Raw genomic sequence first — 18458 nt, 5'->3', positions numbered from 1 at the left:
CTCAGACTGACGCCAGCTCACTAACAGTCACGGGAGACCCCCAGCTAACACCACCTAGCAGCATAACTCGTAACTACAAAGCATGCGCGCGCAACAGGTCGTTTCCAGTTATTTTTGGGTCCCCCTTCGTATAAGTTTAGAGCATAACTGTTACACCAGCTAGTTTTGGAGGTATTGTGAGTAAATCTATGATATGGTGAATGTTAGCTGTATTAAGCACAGCATCTTTGAAGAATTTTCTACCAACAATTAATGTGAATTCCTATGAATTCTAATGTTACTCAATATAGTATCTCTCTCTGTTATATCATAAATATGTAACCATAATATTGCCAGGATTTTATTTTCATAAATATCCTGGTATCCTGTAATGCAGAAGTGTCATTCTTCCATCAACTACATAATTTTATCACTTAGATGCTGCTCACTTTCGCCTTTCACTTTGTATGTCTAAGGCATTGATAAGCTCTTGCAGAAATGAATGCACTCTGTCTGTCATAAAGAAACTTTACCTGTCAACTTGGATTCCTTCCCTGAGACAGCAGGAGGCTGAGTGGTTGGAATACTGGACCTAGCTCTAATTGCCTCTCCCTCTCAGAATGCACTTACCATGTGATTCCGCACTACTTGTGAACTGTCATCAAGGCACAGGCCAGCTGGTGCAAGTGGAAGAAAACACTATGTTTATCTCTAGTTTTTAGATCCCTTCTTCTCACTCACCATCTTCATCCTCCTCCTCTCCCTCCTCTTCTTCTGTATCAGTACTTTTACTCTTTCCTAAATTTTTTAGTTTTTTTCTTTTTGCTGCTGCTCTTCTCCTTGCTGAAAGTAATAAATTATAGCATTTCCAAAGTTAAAAAATTACTTAGAAATATCTGCACAAAGACATAAACACAGGTTATCCTAACTACTATGCACTCATACTAAGAGGATTACATTTAGAAAAAGTAGGCACAATGATGGAAAATGCGCCATATTGACCACTTTCTCGCTGAATTTTATTAAGCAAATGTGCCATCTTTGTGCAGTTTGAAGTTCTCATATCATTGAATGAAATATCAGTGCCTATCTGCCAAACTGTACAACATCACAGCTTAAAGAGTGTCATCCTGTCATCTGTTTTATTTCTCAAACAAGTGAGAAAAAGTATTGTACTTGTGAAAAAATTATCTTTAGATTATGACAGATTTACATGTTTTCAGCATATCTGAATATGGAAAATTTGTTTGGGAATGTAGTCTGTCTATATTTAAGACAGTACATATGTGTTCCTCACCAAAGCCTGAATGGCTGCTTGAACTTCACTCATATTTGATATTTAAGATTTTATCCACAACAGGTTAGTTCCTGGTGCACATGAACATTCCAGTTCCAAAAATATACGCCTCTCACCCAGGCGCCCAAATGCGAAATTGTGATTTTCTTTAAAAGGTTTCTAACATTTCTAATTAAATAAATGTCATTAAATTATGGAGACCATATCCCTAAATGAAACTGTATAAGTGATATCTTAGGAAAGTAATGGTATGCTCTCTAACAGCAATGATGACAACATCAGTCCAGTTTCTGACACAGAGTTCCTCACAATTATTTGCTAAGAATTGCACATCCCATCTCTACATTCTCACATAAAGAACGACATACTGTCTAGTTCTGGTTCAGTATCCTTTCATAAATTGAGGTGAATGACCTTTAGTGTGATAACTAGAGGTTAAACATGATTTTAAAGCAGTAGCACTTGCGAATGACACCTTTAACAGCAGTCCATAGATTGGAATCTTCTGGATTATGAACACCATAAGTCTGATAGGTGGTTACCTATGTTTCAGGGGAACCGCCTGCTGCCATCTTCTACCCTGAAGATGGAGGCAGCAAGTTTCTCCAGCTCATTGGTAACTATCTACCAGATTATGTAGAGTCAAAACATCAATCATGATCTAAATCTTCACTGCCATGGATAACTTACACATCATAATTAACATGAATTTAAATTTAACATATACACACTCACCTTCAATTATGTGCATCTTCTCCTCTTCTGTGGTCCTTTCCTCAGCAAGGATCACTTCCTCTGAAACAGGGACCACAATTTGCATCAAGAAGAATAACAAACAGAACCAAGCAGAGATTCTGATAAGACTCATTAATTCCATGCTGTTAAACAAACTGAAAATTTATCACCACAGTAACAACCTACCTCTCTTCAGACATATTACAACATAAACTTCAGCATCATAATTAAGAATAATTTAATTTATTCTCTCATTTTTATAGCAATCTTTCATCTGACCTTTTCTTTTATTAGGTTTCTAGATCAAAAGTTCATTTCCCTCAAGCATGGTAACTGAATTGTTTGCAACAAAGTAATAACACATATGTTTACATTATTCATAAAAGTTCTTTATACCAAAATCAAATATTACCATAAAATAGAACATCACATTACAGACTATGCACAGAACACCTAAATGCAAAACCTTTCTTTCAAGAAAAGACAACACACTGCAGGGGCTTGAAAGTTTTAGAAAGCCAATTAGATATGATTCGATCACATGTCACTTTACAACTATATCCAATAAAAAGACAAATATAAATAGACAAGTAACTAATTTAAATTATTTCTTGATACAAAGTTACAGCCTCAAAGAGACAAACTGACCTGCCTTACAGATCCATTCCACATAGCCATTGAGCTCGCGTTCCAACTGCTGCTGCCGTCGCAGCTTGAGGAACGTCTGTCTATTCTCCACCTTTTCTCTCTCCTTGGCAAATTCTCTAGTAAAAGGAATGGGTGCAAAGCAAGGGGCTACAGTACAAGTGTAATATTTACATTTCTTACATTGTACTAACTAAATATAGGATATCTCAAAAATATGCTCTACATTTGCGTCACTGTTAGTAGAGAATGAAAAGCATTACATGGAATTGGTCAGAAATATTAATTGCTGGGCTCCAACACAAGGCAAGACAGGGTTACTCCAGCAATGCCACTACAACAAAGCAAGATATTTAATAATTACAGCATATTACACTAAACTGCTGATATAGTATGTATTATTTACTTAAATAAGTTTTAATTGCTGACAATTTCTGCAGGAAAAATGGTCAGTGATATAAGGCAGAGAGAAAAATGAATGGAGCTGAGGATTAACCAATGGGAGTGGTGTAAAATAAATGGGACCCCATGGCCCTGGAATTATTCTTCCAAAACAGTGGTGAATATATTAGGTTGCACAGCCTCACATTCCTGGATGGCAATGATCTTCATAGCCACTGCCAAAACAACTTCAGATCTTTTTAACTATATGTTCTGACTTAGCTGTACTGGTCAGTTACCAGATACAGTACACACATTATTTAACAAATCAGACAATCTCTTAAATTTGAATGGTTTCTGTATACTGCTTCTTAATAATTTTTTGTTGCTATGATTCAGTCATGAAGCCCATAAGCTAAAGGTTTATTAAACTGCAAAATACAGCAAATTTAACATTATGCTGATACTATTCTTGAGAACGTTTTGCAGCTTCCCACATTAATGTAAAACAATACCTAACAAATTTTCCAAACATTTATTTGTGAATAAATGTGTTATTTATATAGGTACAAGTCATGAGAACCTTCTTCTCTACTCTAAATAGAACTTCTAAAAAGTTAAACAATTCAGTAACAACATAAAAAAAATCATATATGAAAATAACCTGAAGAAAACCTTCAGTCAAAACATGGTCTTATAACTGAAATATATGGCAGAGGGTAATAAAATGTACCATTTCTATTGTGAGTTTTAATTTTCAGTTACCTGGGTACTAACTACAATGATTTCAATTCAAATACCATTAGCAGGTCATATTATTACAGCATAGCAGTATCTAGTAAGTCCAAATGTAATTTATAGCAACATATGCCTGCATATGATACTGTCTCAAGTTTCATAACATTTTCAAGGTACTACCTGCTTGCGTAATCCATTCAAGATAGGCACTCAAGGCCTCTGAGAACTGTTGCTTTGTACGGGCACGATAAAAATTGGCTCGACGTTCTACACGAGCCCTCTCATTGGAAAACTCACTGGAATACATCCATATAGTTTGTTCATACTTTTATTAAAATCATCAATTCCTTCCCAATTACCAAAATAATAGAAATTCCATGGGTTCAAAGCTTAAGAAATGAAAACATAAAGACATATCCAGATTTGCTAATAGTTAATCTTTTAAACACTTTTCAGAATCTAAATTTTTAAATGTCTTCATATTTTTAAAAAACAAATACAAACAGATATTACTCACCCACTAAGAACACCAAGAACTAAGTTGAGCATGAAGAAAGAACCCAGAACAATGAGGGGCACAAAATAGATCCAATTGAAACCGCTGCCCAGTGCATCGTTTGTCTGCAAAATATGAATTTGCATTACATGATCACTGTACCTGATTCTGAACAACTCTATTCTGAAATGCAATGAAACACTGTAATACAGCATTACAAATTATGCAGCTGTACTGCATGTTGCTAAATACAATATCAATAACACCTTTTGAGACCGAGCACATTACTTATTAGAATGACATTATTTATTATGATTTTCTTAAAAAATGAACAAAACATTTGACACAACTTAATTATGCTCAGAAGATTATCATACTGTCTTTGGATCTGCATGAGAATAATTTCTAATAGAATTTAATAGACATACGAGTATATCTAAGCATGGCCAAGGTTCTCAACTCAAAATATTGAAACTGAGTGTTATGACAAATTTGCATCTCTTCAGTACTTGCATGGAATTTGTCATATGATACATACATCATATGACACTTAGACAACTGAACCATAACTTATATTAGCACTGTGAGAACTCTCAAAATGAAAAATCTTGGAAACTTACCCAGTACAAGATGGCGGTCCAGCCTTCCATAGTGATGCACTGGAATACGGTGAGCATGGCAAAACCAATATTATCAAATGAGGTGATTCCATAGTTAGGCCCCTCCCAACCCTCGTGGCAGATGGAAATATTGGCATCACATACATAGCTGCCAGCAGGGGCGTCATCATCTTTGTCATGTGTATTACATGGTGTTGCCATTTCACCTTCTTTTACAATCTCATCTGAAAGTACAGTACTATGGTATGTACCACAAACCACTGAACAGATATAGTAAAGCAATTTTTACATTTTTAGGATGCTTAACAGGCTGGCATTTCTCATATCAGAAATTAGAACAAGCCTGCATATAACATTCAGAAAATATATATTTCCTTCAAACTGTTTACATGAATATGATACAAGTGGAGAAACACAATACTAGTGACTATAACATGTAAAGAAATTTTATTGAGATTTTATCGTGTATGCTTATGAATGTACCAAAATATATATATATTTCTTTATTTAGAAATTAAACACATGAGGAAAGAAGTACTGAAATTTGGTGTTCACAAATTTTCAGAATGAGTTAGTTGTATTGCATATATCATTACCCTTGAATTTCATTTACTGCAGACAAAAATCCAAAACTAGATGTCAGAATAAATTTTCTCCTATGTTCCATTAAATATTCATCATATCAACATTTTAAAGAAATATTTCAATAGGCTAAACATTTCTAATGATTAAAAACATCTTGGACAAGAAAACAGAATTAAGGTTTCAATTGAAATCTTAAATAGGTTAGTAAGGTACTCTTGACAAGGCTGCAGCTTGTTAGGTTAGCTGTTGGCAAGACAACAAACTTGCACTTCTCTGTCAAATATCCTACCTGTATTATCACACAAATAAGCAATAAGTAGTCAGTCACTTACCCAGATTCTCGACACTATAGCATGTTTTGTGCAGAGCACCTGAGTAGAACTCGAGTCCAATAATAGCAAATATGACAATTGCAAACAGCACCAGCAGCCCAATTTGAAGCAGCGGTGCCATTGCCTTGATGATGGACTTGAGCACCACCTGCAGGCCTGCACATCAAACATATAACACTATCACACAGATACCATGCATATGACATGATGAAATGTAGAGTTGTATGGTTGTTGCTTTCCAAATACCACAAATTTGTAATGAAATTTTATTTTATTCTATTTTTGTTTTGATATCTGTTATAAATGCATTAATGGGGAAATAAACAACTCTCATTTCATTTACATTTCAGTGCTTCCAAAATATAACCAATAACAATCTGGGAACTATATATCAAGATATACATAAAAACACCTGCATTCAAACCCCAGCATCAAATTGCATACTCAGTATTAATCAGAATTACAAAACTGTGTATGAGGTTCTTATTTGGGTTCCTAAGGAATCATATGCCACTCAATCATGCACACAGAAATTAATATATCTAATCTATTTTGTAAGCAGATAGCAGTCACTAGATCATCTTCTTTCAAATGAGTGATGTGAGCTAGTCTCAGTTTCTTAACAAGAATCATGCAATTTTTAATGTGGTTCTGAAAAAATGGTAGCCGCATGTCTCCAAACACAAAATGAAAGCATAACTTTAAGAAAGTAATTTAACAATTTTCATGGAAATTAAAGCTTGATTTGTTAATCAATTTAAGAATATGAACCATTTCTCTTTTCACATAGAATTCCCTAATTTTAAGACAAAAGAAAATTTTTCTTTGATCCTAGCAGATAGAGCCCATAGTAATTTGAAACTTTTTAGTTAAAAGTCTGCTACTTTGTGACTACAGGTGTGACTCACTAGTATATATTTGATGTATGAACTAATTCTTAAAAAGTGACATCAAAGTAACAGATTTTCATCTGTTTATAGTAGTAATATCCAATATGGACTGATTAGACAGTTTCTGATGAAGTAAGAATAATAATTAAGAATGTTATGTAAAAACTAACAGGAACTTTAAAACCAGCAATTAAAGTCAATAAAACTCCCAAACTTGCAAACGTTCTTTTCTCAATTTCAGTTCCACCTAGGAATGTAATTGTGCAGGTAGAACATGTGGCCATTACTGACAGTGTCACATGAAAAACTAAATAATTTATTTTCTTGGAATCATGGAGGTTAAGAAAATAAGAACACTACAGAGTATATAAATTTCATGGTTTCAAATTCCAAATAACAATGTTAACAAAATGTCTGCAATGTCAGATGAATGGCAAAGTACTCTGGTCCTGGGGATGCTCGTGATACTTTCAAATGGACCCATGTCACATGATATGAATGGTTACTTACTGGGTATTCCTGACACCAGTTTGAGGGGTCTGAGTACCCGAATGGCTCTGAGAGTACGGAGGTCCATGTCCATATCTTCATTATAAGGGAACTGTGTAATGAACCTGTGGAAGCAATTACTTCCTATCACTACCACAAACTGCTACTGATACTAAGAACTAATACATGGATACATTAGATCTAGGTCTCAACTAGACTAGACCTATTACTAAACTAGACAAAACTAGGCAAATATAAGCTACTGTTAAAAGAGTTAGCACTAATACTCCATTCATAGCTGCCAACTCCATACCTAAAATTTGCAAACTTGTGGTCAAAGCTGTTAAACCATTTAAGGTAATAAAAGCATGTCATACTGTGCTATCATAACCAGCACCAAGTAGATAAATAAGATTTATTAGCATTGACAAATATTTAATGTTAGATATAGCACATACATATTTTAGTTATAGCTGACAGCAGCTGGCAGAATGAGAAATGGCAGAAGAAACCAAAGTACTCAGAGAAATCCTGTCCCAGTGCCACTTTCTCCAACACAAATTTAGTTGGTCTGGAATCAAACTTGGGTCATGCCACCATAGTGCAAAGCCAGCAACTAATTGCCTGAGCTATGGTAAGGTCCTATTTTAATTAGAAAAATGTCACTTATGAAATAGAGAAAATCTAACACCTCGCCATACTGATAGATTTTAATTACAGAACTGACAAACATGAAAGAGAAAGGAAACTTCAGTTTGTATATGGTAAAATTTACTTGTGTTTTATGTATGCTAAAAATACTCAACTTTGATTTTAGAATTTAAAAATCTAGTTAAAAAATATATTGAATTCAACTTGTACGAATAAGCTAAATTTATGACAAAATTTACATTTCAAAGAGTTTAAAAAGTGAAATATAAAGTATGATTTTCATGGGCGAGCAGATTTGATCACAAAGGACTGCAGGTTACAAATATTACCAATCAAACACACTACTACTAAACACTAACTGACTAAACTAGCAGAGAGCAACAGTGTTGCAATATGGAGTACACTAAAAGCTGCTCACATGCCGCTGACCAATACCAATGTAAATATGCAATTCCTGGAAAGAGGAAAATTAAAATAATAATTAATCATTACTCTATAGATTTGTCTAAAACATTAACTTACAACAATCTTATGGCCTGGTTATTTATGGATAACAAATATTTGCATTGAATGTGCTATGAGCAGGCAGGCATCTAGCTAAGACTAAAATGAGAAAACTGGCCTGGAAATCAAATCTGGGTCGGTATTGAGCGATTTTCATGAGAATGAATGCCAGGCCATAGATTCAGTAGGGAAGCTATTCAATATTAAATGGTTTGATACAATGTTAATTATGTTCATCACTATTCTAGGTATCTGTAATAGCATATGTTATTCAAACTGATACTTGCTGCCATCTCTATCTTCACAAATCCAGGGTATATATTACTTCAGTAAAACAGAACAATGGGTAAATCTTTGCTGGTTACATGTAGGCAGAGGTGAATGCAACACCGATATGGGAGAATTTATATATATATATAATGTAGTAGTAGTAGTCTGTTAATAGATTATTTAATAACTACATTTTTATAGAACAAGCAGGTGGCAACAGATTTAATGGATATTTTTAAAATTCCAATATATGAAATGGAAAAAACCTGAAATTAGTCCTATATATGATATGCATGTTTGTGTTTCGTCTGACAGATTACAGATGAATGAATGAACCTATATTATCACACTGTAGATTCACATCATCAGCATGGACCAACAGCTGATGTGTCCCACTTAATTTCAGTCCAACCTGGTTTTCAAGGACCTTACTAAAGGCATGTTCTAAAGAAGGCATGCCCAGCGCGTTGATCACGGGATGATTTCTGGTCGATCTCATAGGCTTATAAGGACATTATGTGTGAAAAGTGTGTAAATTCACTTGTAATATAATATGATTATATTCAGATTTTGAAGGGAAAGTAGTCTGTGATTTCAATATACAAGTATGTTGCTTTTACAACAAACATCACATGTCATGTTATTTTTACCAATATTTTTGCTTAAAGCGAGGTACAACGATAGGAGGGGGTGGTAGATCACTGGCAGTTTGGACACTAAAGAGTCGATCACAACCTGTTTGAAGTTGGACATGCCTGTTCTAAAGCAAAGTTGAAAAACAGTGGTGATAAAGCATCTCTTTGTTTTCGACCATTCTGGTGAGGAAAATTATTAGTTAAATATTTACCTATATGGACTTTACCATACTTTTCGTTTAAATACATTTCAATCAGCCAAAATAGATTCATGATTACCCCAAACTTGATCAGAATACTGTACAATACTTCCCTCTCGAATGAATCATAGGTTTTCTTGACGTCTATGAATAACGGATGTACTGTCTCATTGTACTCCTATTCCTTTCTCCAATATCTGACAAATGGACAAGATCTGATCAGTAGTTGATCTGTTATGTTGAAACCCACGCTGATGATTCCCAATAATTTCATCTATATATGGACTTAACTTTGAGAGAAGAATATTGGACAAAATTTTGTGTGAAGTTAATAGCAGTGATATCCCATGATAATTACTTCAGTCGATTTTATCACCCTTCTTTTGAACTTTTACAATACTAGACTCCTTCTACTGATCAGGAAATTTTTCCTTACTCTGAATAGTATTAATGAGTTTATGGATCTCAGACCATGATATTTCACCTCCTGCTTGAATAGGTTCTGCCAAAATTTGATCACTACCTGATGATTTATAACTTCCAACTTTGCAACAGCAGATTGAACATCAGAAGGACTAGGATCAGGTACTAACAGCTCAGCTATATGTATTTCTATCTGCCTGATATCACTGACCCTATGTACATTCACTAACTGAGAGAAGTAGTTCTTCCACCTATTCAAAATGTTGTGGGAATCTGCAAGCAGATCACCATTCTCATCATTCACTAATTTACTTCTAGGTTGGTAACCCTTCTTATAGTCATCCATCCCTTTATACAGGTCTCTAATGTTCTTGTTCTTACTGTTTGTTGTAAGCTCATTAATTTTGTCTTTCAGATATTCCCTCTTTTTTTCTTTTCTGAAATGCCTGCTGGTTTCACATCTTATATTGTTCAGATTATCCTCCCTAAATTTGCTTAGATACTGTAACTATTGCAATTTGACTTGTTTCCCTTAATCTCATAATTTTGAGCATCCTTCATCAAATTACAGCTTATTCTTCTTCAATTCATAATAACGTAGACCCTCTTTGGCTGAAATTTTGTTATTCTCTCTGATGGTTTCCAAATGTTCAATTATAATTATATATTGCCTTTCCAATGCTGTGAACCTTTTTAAGATTTTAATATGATACTGCTCTTTTCTGTCTACCTCATTTACTTTCTTGAAATTGAACAGTCTTTATATAAACTCTGTGCAATTTTTGTTAGTATGAATGTATTGGACTTTCTTTTATGAAATTCAAAGGACAGGTTGTTTATCTCCTTGTCTAGAAGACCAGCCTGCTCTCCATCGGATCTACCTTAGTCTGTGAAGCACATGATATTCTGACTCCATAAATAGGAAGGTACTTTTGATTTTAGTGCCTTTCACACCCTTCAGCCCGAAAGCTATTTACCAATTATCCTTTCATTTCTCCTTAAAATATCTACATGCTTTTAAAAAATTGTGAATATTTTAAAAGGTGCCTATAACTTGTAACATACAGGATATACCAGAATTTTCAAGTCAAATGTAAGAAAATTAACAATTGGGATTCTTTTTAAGAATTTTAAAAATAAGTATAATCTAATTATCCAGTCTTGTTATTGAGAATTAATCAAAATTCAGTTAAACCCAGATCTTCCCCATTTAAATTTTAAAATATAATTCATGTACAGACATGCCTAATCCAATGCAAAACCCTTTGTATTAGCAATTCACAAATTCGAGACTCTTCCAAATTGAATAAAAACAAATTACAATTTCCTTAATGACACATGGGAGAGGACATCAAAATTATAATTTATATTTTGGAAATAAAAACAAATGCAAACAATCATCTCCTATCCTTTAATGATCTAAAAATCAATGGCCATGATGCAGTTTTCATTGTGGTAACTGTTACACACGTGTAATAATAAACCTCTAAAAGATGTCTGAATACCCAGTTTCGTTAAAGAGAGTGTGAAGTAACACACAGTTTATCCAATATTTCAAAAACCTGTACAAATCTCAAAATTTTTAATCTCTGAATTCCAGAAATTGGCATTTGATGGATAAGTATTTTGAACCTCATATAATCGTTTTTATATTACATCTGCTAGAAATTCTTGCAGTAATAAGCAAAATTGTTATGCTTCAGGAGGGAGGTATATTTCTGTAGCGGGATCCAAATGAAATTTAATAATTTTATTTAATCTGAAAGTCATCCAGACTGAAAATCCTGAACATGTTGATATTGAACAGCCCCCTCCACATACTAGTAAACAAAGTTAAAAGTTAATATCAATGTCAACAACCATTCTCTCCATACAGCAGCCACAACAACTCATACAATCACTAGCCAGTACTGAGTTAAATGTCAACAGTAGGCTAGAGCTGACAGGGACACACTACGCAGACAGCATCACTGCAAAGTGACATGACAATCTTGTAAAACTGGAAGTAGAAACAGGAGTCCATAAATGTTGTTTTTACATCACCATTCTTTATAGACAAATAAATTATAGATAAAGAAATATGCACACTTAATCACAGAACTTTCTGTTTTGGAATACTAGAACCAATATATAGATTACAGCTATTCCTGCAAGTGAATTTATTCTCAGTTGCATACTATGGTACCTAATAAATTTCTGTACAAGATTAATTTAACAATTACAATTTAACTGATTTCATTATTGTGCCAAAACGTAGTGCTGCTTTCAGCATTAAGTTATAGGGATATATATTAATAAAATTTAACATTTTTTGTAAAATGGATGACATCTGAAATTCACTTTCGGTGAACATCAATATGAAAGTCACAGATGTACACAATTTATGCAAAAAATTATCCTTTTTCTACAGCATGAAGTAAATTTAAAATTTTATGAAACAATATTTATGGAAGGTCCTTGTCATCAACATCTATACGCCAAGTCTATGTCTAAGACAAAAATACAAATATTATGGATAATTAAATACTCCATCTAGCTTTGTGGACTGCACCTAAGTTAAGTAAAACACATAAAATATAAGTGATAGGGTTCATTCCAATGATAAACGCAACAACATGATAATAATAATGATAATACGGCAACATCTGACTAGGTCTAGAGGGGAAAGAGACTGATGTTGAGTTGGTGCGCTCACTGAAGCTGCTACCAACTTACTTGGGATTCTTGAAACCAATTTCAGCGGTCTCAATACACGGAAAGAACGAAGCATCCGCAAATCCAAATCCACATTTGACTCGAAGAATAATGTCATGGACCTAAATATACACATATTATTTCTATATCTGACATATAAAATTATAACAGAACGAGAATGAATTCAATTCTCATATTAAATGCTGAACAAATGCTTGATATATGTTATAATACAAGCAACGATAATATCAGGGACTCGAATAACACATCTAGGTTTAGAATGAAACATTTATAATGCTTCTGAATTATACTACATAAGCAGTAATTTCAAAACGAATATTATTACACTTAGAGAAAGTGTAGTTTTAAAAGCTCAAACACAGAATAAAATTTCAAGAGAGTTTAAAAAGTCTGAATCTCTCAATCATTATGATGTAATGAATTAAAGATAAAGGAATGAATAAGTATTAGATCAAATTAAAGAGAAAGCTAACAGTGATTTTTTGTGAACAGTTACTCACCCTGTGACAACTACAACAAAATCCATCATATTCCAAATGTTGCGTAGATACGATCTAGGATGAAGTACAAAACCTAGTGCTAAGATCTTTAGGGACGCTTCTACACAGAAAATACCGAGGAAATAGACCTCTGTTGTTTCCTGAAATATAAGAAAAATAATCCCTTAGGTATCCAATACACATAAATATAGAGAAATTAAGTATCAGTCACAGAGAATACTTGGAAACAGCTGTAATATTTACAGAATGAAATATGTTTTCAGCATGAGAAACAAGACCTTAGAGAACTAGATTTGAAGATTGGAGATGGATGGAACTGACCAAGAATCATAGCCAATTGTTGCCTTTGTTATTGGCAGTGTTGAATCTTTGGGTTCCATTACGAGAGAGGTGGGTAACAGGTTGCTCCTGGCAAACAAAATTTTAGTGCTCGAAGGGAATAAAAACACAATCAGTCAAAAAATCAATACGAAAAATGTGTATGTGTAGTGCAAGTAGGTTATTAATGAAGCTTTCAGTATTGAGATTATATGACATCGGGTAACAAATATGGCAGTATCTTACCAATAATGTTGTTTGCTCCATTATTTTATAAGTACCAATACTACCTAATGATGAACTTCCTTCTTTAGTCTCTAAAACTGCATTAAATTTCACGGTAGAGTACAGTTCTGCTTATAGTGATATGGCATGAAGACTTGTGAAAAAGTTCAGGTAAATCTCCACTCATTCTCACTGTCGGCCCCCGATGAAGGTTAATAAGCAGCTTAACGTTTCAGTCACTTTAGCATAGGGAAAGAGACCCCGATGTCCATTGGAGAGACCATCTGGGTGGTGTGGTAAAAATAAAAATTATACTCTGCCGGGAATCAAACTTCGGCCGTCTAGCAGCCAGCTTCTTCAATGAATGAGCTGTCCAGACCACATTCTACGAAAAACGGGCTGTGAACTTCAAAAGAATTTTCCTTTATTTTACCTACCATTTGAATGACGGTAGTTCTAAGCTTTGTCACGATAAATGGATCTTTCTCATAAAGACAGCATTTTATTTTTAGGAGCGTTCGTAACCCTGTGGAGTGCCTGTTATTTTCGCGTAGTCCATCCATTCTCAGTACCCATGAAACAACTTGAGATCTGTTGGACGGATTTTAATAAAATTTGATATTTGGGAATTTTACAAAAAAAAAATCGTAAGAAATTTTAATTTTAATTGAAATCTGACAAGTTTAATTACCACTTTACGCAAAGACCCACACACATTTCTGCACATGACTCGCTATATATCTGTCGGAAACAATATGTTTCGAACAAAGGTTGTAGAGAAAAATTAACGATATTGTATATCCAACATACTTTCCCCGAAATACGGTTTTCATGATAACCAAAGGAAGGTGATTATTAGGAGTGCTTCGAAATTACCCCCGGAATATACTAGCAGGTGGGTGGAGGAGGACGACGACGAAAGGAAATTGCAATTAAGAGAAAACCGAAAGAAAATATTTGCTGAGTTCATAGTAGGTCAATTAAAAACAAAATTTGGGTTTTATTTTTTTTTAATATTAAACAATTTGTATATATTTAGTCTTCGGTCATAGTCCGTAATGACAGCGAACTGACTAATGACTGTTTTTTCATCCACTAGCCTTTGGCTTCTTGCCTGTTTAAGCAAGTACCATCATGTAGTAGTGAACAGATGAATGTGAATCTAATGTTTGCTCATTACGACAGATGAGCTTATAGTAGTGTTAACTGTCGGATGTTTGAATATATGAAAGAATATTATTAATTTAATTAAAAGCAACTCATTGTACTAAAATTGCGCACAAAATGAAAACATTTTCCATTAAGGTAAATAAGTTCTCTTTGAAATGTTTTCTATTTACTGTATTCTTAACAAGATTAAAATAAATATACTCAGGAAATGAGAATTAACTAACATTCTGGCAGCAGAATATTCTCATTACTAATATCAAAGCTCGGGCCGCGCCATAGCTCAAGCGGTTAGTCGCTGACTTCCCACTGCGGCAGCCCGGGTTCGATCCCGGATCTGGTCAAATTGGATTTCTGGTGGATAAAGTGGTGCTGGGGCAGGTTCTCTCCGAGTACTTCGGTTTCCCCTGCCAATCTTCATTCCACCAATTGCTCCACAATCACTCCCACCTATCATCTGGGGCTGGTACAAAGGGCCAGAAGTGGCCGCAGTACAAGGGACTTAGTTCCACCCCACTAGCAATAAAAAAAATATCAAAACTCAGCACTGGGCACGAAGCTGAGCCAATCTCAGCACCCTAACCCTCCTCACGACCTGTTTACTTAAGATCAGTCTTCACATTTAACCAACCCTCTAGCAGCAAAACCCAGAGGTCCAACACGGCTAATGCCAGAGCCAAACATTGAACATATCACGAACCAGTTAAGTCCACCTTCTCTCACAAGCGATCTCCCTGGGATTCATCTTCATTTTATCTCGCACCATCTTCTCCTTCTTCCAAAGCCCATTTTCCAAGATACTTCGGGCCACCAAAATTATTCTCTCTGAACCCCTTGTCTCTCGGTCCTAGCCACATGCCCAGCCCATCACAGAATATATTTCAGTGCCTTCGTGGTATTGGCAGATATGTAGAAATCTCTAAGTTCCTTGTCGTGAAATTATCAGTAGTTTATTTAACGACGCTATCAGTATTGTGACCGCCTCTGTAGTCTAGTGGTCAGAGTTTCTAGCTACAGATCCAGAGGTCCCGGGTTCGATTTCCGGCTCTACCAGATCTTCTGAGAAACAGTGGGTCTGGAACGGGGTCCACTCAGCCTCGTGAGGATAACTGAGGATATGGCGGCTCCAGTCTAGAAAATCGAGATTAACGGCCGTGGTGATGCGTTGCGCTGACCACGCGACACCACCTATCCGATGAAGTTGGCACTAACTTCGCCGAAAACAAGGGTCGCTCGGTCGGTATAGTTTGCTTGAGGACTACAGGCCACGGAGTCAGTATCTGGGACTATATAGCGCCGAATTGTAGGATGATCAGTGAATACTAATTTGGAATGAATGTGGAAGAAAGCGATGTTGGCCAGTTTCAAATTATTATGTCGGCATTTTACTGGAGGGACTGGAGAAAATAAATCTCAGGATCGTCGTTCCGGCTGAGATTCAAACCAGGTACCTCCCAAACATGTCAGAAGCTTTACCGTTTGAGCTGACTTGCTCAGTATCCTGTTGCGTATGGTATTCAAATCTGTTCAAGGTACAAAAAGATGCCATGATTCGGGAAAGGCGACACCTTAAAAACTGCGTCCTCCCAACTGTTTTATACGTATGAGAGTGGCTGCAGCACTTTGTCGCTTTTGTGGAACATTTCTCCTTATATCTCTTGTTAAATCTGCGGCTTATTTCGGTAACGGGGCAGGAGTGAACGACCCAAGTGCCTCAAACCTATTTTCCACTGTAATCTGCGATGGTGTATCACACAATTTAGTTCATTTATTGTTGAGTCATTTGTGCATCCAAGATCCAATCAAATACACTGCCATTATTTGTCGCCTCTGCTGATTTATAATTAATGTCTTCAACGTCTTACAAGAGATCTATACTTAACGTCAATCACGAACCATGCTAGTAGCCGGAATTCCTCGGATTAAAATAATATTGCAGTTTATATTCATAAAGAGGGCTTAAGATATTTACTGAATAATTGCATTAATTATTAAAAGTATACCCCCGGAAAGCTGTGATTAGAAGCAGTGTGGGGTGAATTTTAATTTAAATGACAATTCAGAGCCATTTTCACTAGGGAGCTCAATATTTAAAAGTAATGCAATGAAACGACAAAAAATATATTAAAAAATCAAAACAAATGAAATTGTAATGGAATATGCGTTGAAATTACGAAGGCATATGTGCGAAATGACGTCCTATATAATCTTGGATCGCTGTTCTGCTGCAAATTAGTTTCGGAACTTCTGGATGGATTTTAATAAAATTTGGCAATGGAGGTCTAAATTGAAAATCTTTATAAATGAGTTTAACTTTATTCATTATGGTCCGTCACACTAGTTCATTATTATAAAATAATTTGACAATACCGTCCAGTGTGACTTAGTACATATTTGTTTATATAGTGCCTTTACATGTTTCGATCAGTTGTGACCATCTTCAGAAGGCAATATACAACATGTTTAGGAACTCTCATTATGTACATCGTAATACATATGCTTAAAATTTCGTAGAAAAATTTTAAATATTAAAGTTTAAATGTGTTTAAGCTAATAATATATAATTAATATTCTTAATAATTAAAAACTTTAACCACTGAGGTTTGTGTATCCGTGCCTCTTTTGTAAAAACGGGAGATCGGGGTGTTACTTGCCGTCCTCTGGGGTCCTGGTAGCGTTGTTTCCCTCTTTTTTATATGATTCGTTAAGGATCTGTGTTTTTGTACAGTTGTTTCTCCTTTAGTTGAGTACTGAGACACTACACTATAAATTTAATTTCTGTTCCTCTCATTAAAATATACATGTAACACGAAGCTCAAGCCAAACTTCTTCGACCTCCTCCAAATCAGCTCTTTTTTCGAAACAATTTGAGGTAATTATAGATTTCACTGAGGCTTGTAACTTCAACGTGAAACATTTTTCTCTATGGTGAATATTTAACGAAATACAAAGAAAAAATATCTATTTCAGTGTGATAAGCCATACCTTATATGTTTAGCGTTTAAGCAATATATTTACATTTTAATGAATGTCTTATTTATTTAAAGGGGGCACGCGGCAAAGTAGTTGGTTGGGGCGCTATGCTACAAGCCGGAAGGTCGTGGGTTCAAGTCCCGATGAGGTCATTGGATTTTTTCAATTGACCTAATCCTTCCAGTCGCACTATGGCCCTGGGGTCGACTCAGCCTCTAACAAAATAGAGTACCAGGAATATTCTTGGGGGTAAAGCGCGGTCGGCGCGTAAGGCTGACAACCTTGCCGCCATCTATGAGCCGTTTGTCTAGAAAATGCGAGAACCTAAACATCTCACAACCCTATGGGCCTCCACGGCCTGTTACAGGGATACCTTTACTTTTTACTTTTACTTATTTATTTAATTATTTATTCTGAATTTTTATCGACGCTTTCAGCTGTTATGACTTAAAGTGTCGAATGACTGTATTACGAGGGGCGTTCAAGTTCTAAGGTCTCCGATTTTTTTTTCTCAGGACTGGGAGCAGATAGACACATGCGGTTTTGTTTAAAATACGTGTGCACTCTTTGTGAATGCGTGACAGAGATGGCAGAACTCTATGGCACACAGAACTCTAGTGGTAGCGGCGAGTGTGAGGAGTGTTTTTGATACTTAAAATGGCGACGTTTTCGTTACACAAACAGCAAGTG

The 18458-nt window shown here is 35.2% G+C and overlaps 1 protein-coding gene across 2 annotated transcripts in view; it reads right to left on the bottom strand.

Annotated features, from left to right (window-relative positions):
- LOC111875626 (voltage-dependent calcium channel type A subunit alpha-1) overlaps window positions 1-18458 on the bottom strand; it is a 500175-nt gene that overhangs the window by 160698 nt on the left and 321019 nt on the right. For both annotated transcript variants that reach the window (XM_023872012.2, XM_033755887.1), the window contains exons 5-12: window positions 13086-13225; window positions 7209-7312; window positions 5809-5964; window positions 4892-5115; window positions 4293-4396; window positions 2660-2775; window positions 2012-2071; window positions 721-822 (exon numbers count right to left, since the gene is read on the bottom strand). In XM_023872012.2, coding sequence (XP_023727780.1) covers window positions 721-822; window positions 2012-2071; window positions 2660-2775; window positions 4293-4396; window positions 4892-5115; window positions 5809-5964; window positions 7209-7312; window positions 13086-13225 — 1006 coding nt within the window. The remainder of the gene's footprint in view (window positions 1-720; window positions 823-2011; window positions 2072-2659; window positions 2776-4292; window positions 4397-4891; window positions 5116-5808; window positions 5965-7208; window positions 7313-13085; window positions 13226-18458) is intronic.

This window comes from Cryptotermes secundus, unplaced genomic scaffold (assembly GCF_002891405.2).
Source record: "Cryptotermes secundus unplaced genomic scaffold, Csec_1.0 scaffold168, whole genome shotgun sequence".
Lineage (NCBI taxonomy): Eukaryota > Metazoa > Arthropoda > Insecta > Blattodea > Kalotermitidae > Cryptotermes > Cryptotermes secundus.
The sequence above is the reverse complement of the archived record's forward strand: the minus strand, read 5'-3'. Positions and strand labels throughout refer to the sequence as shown.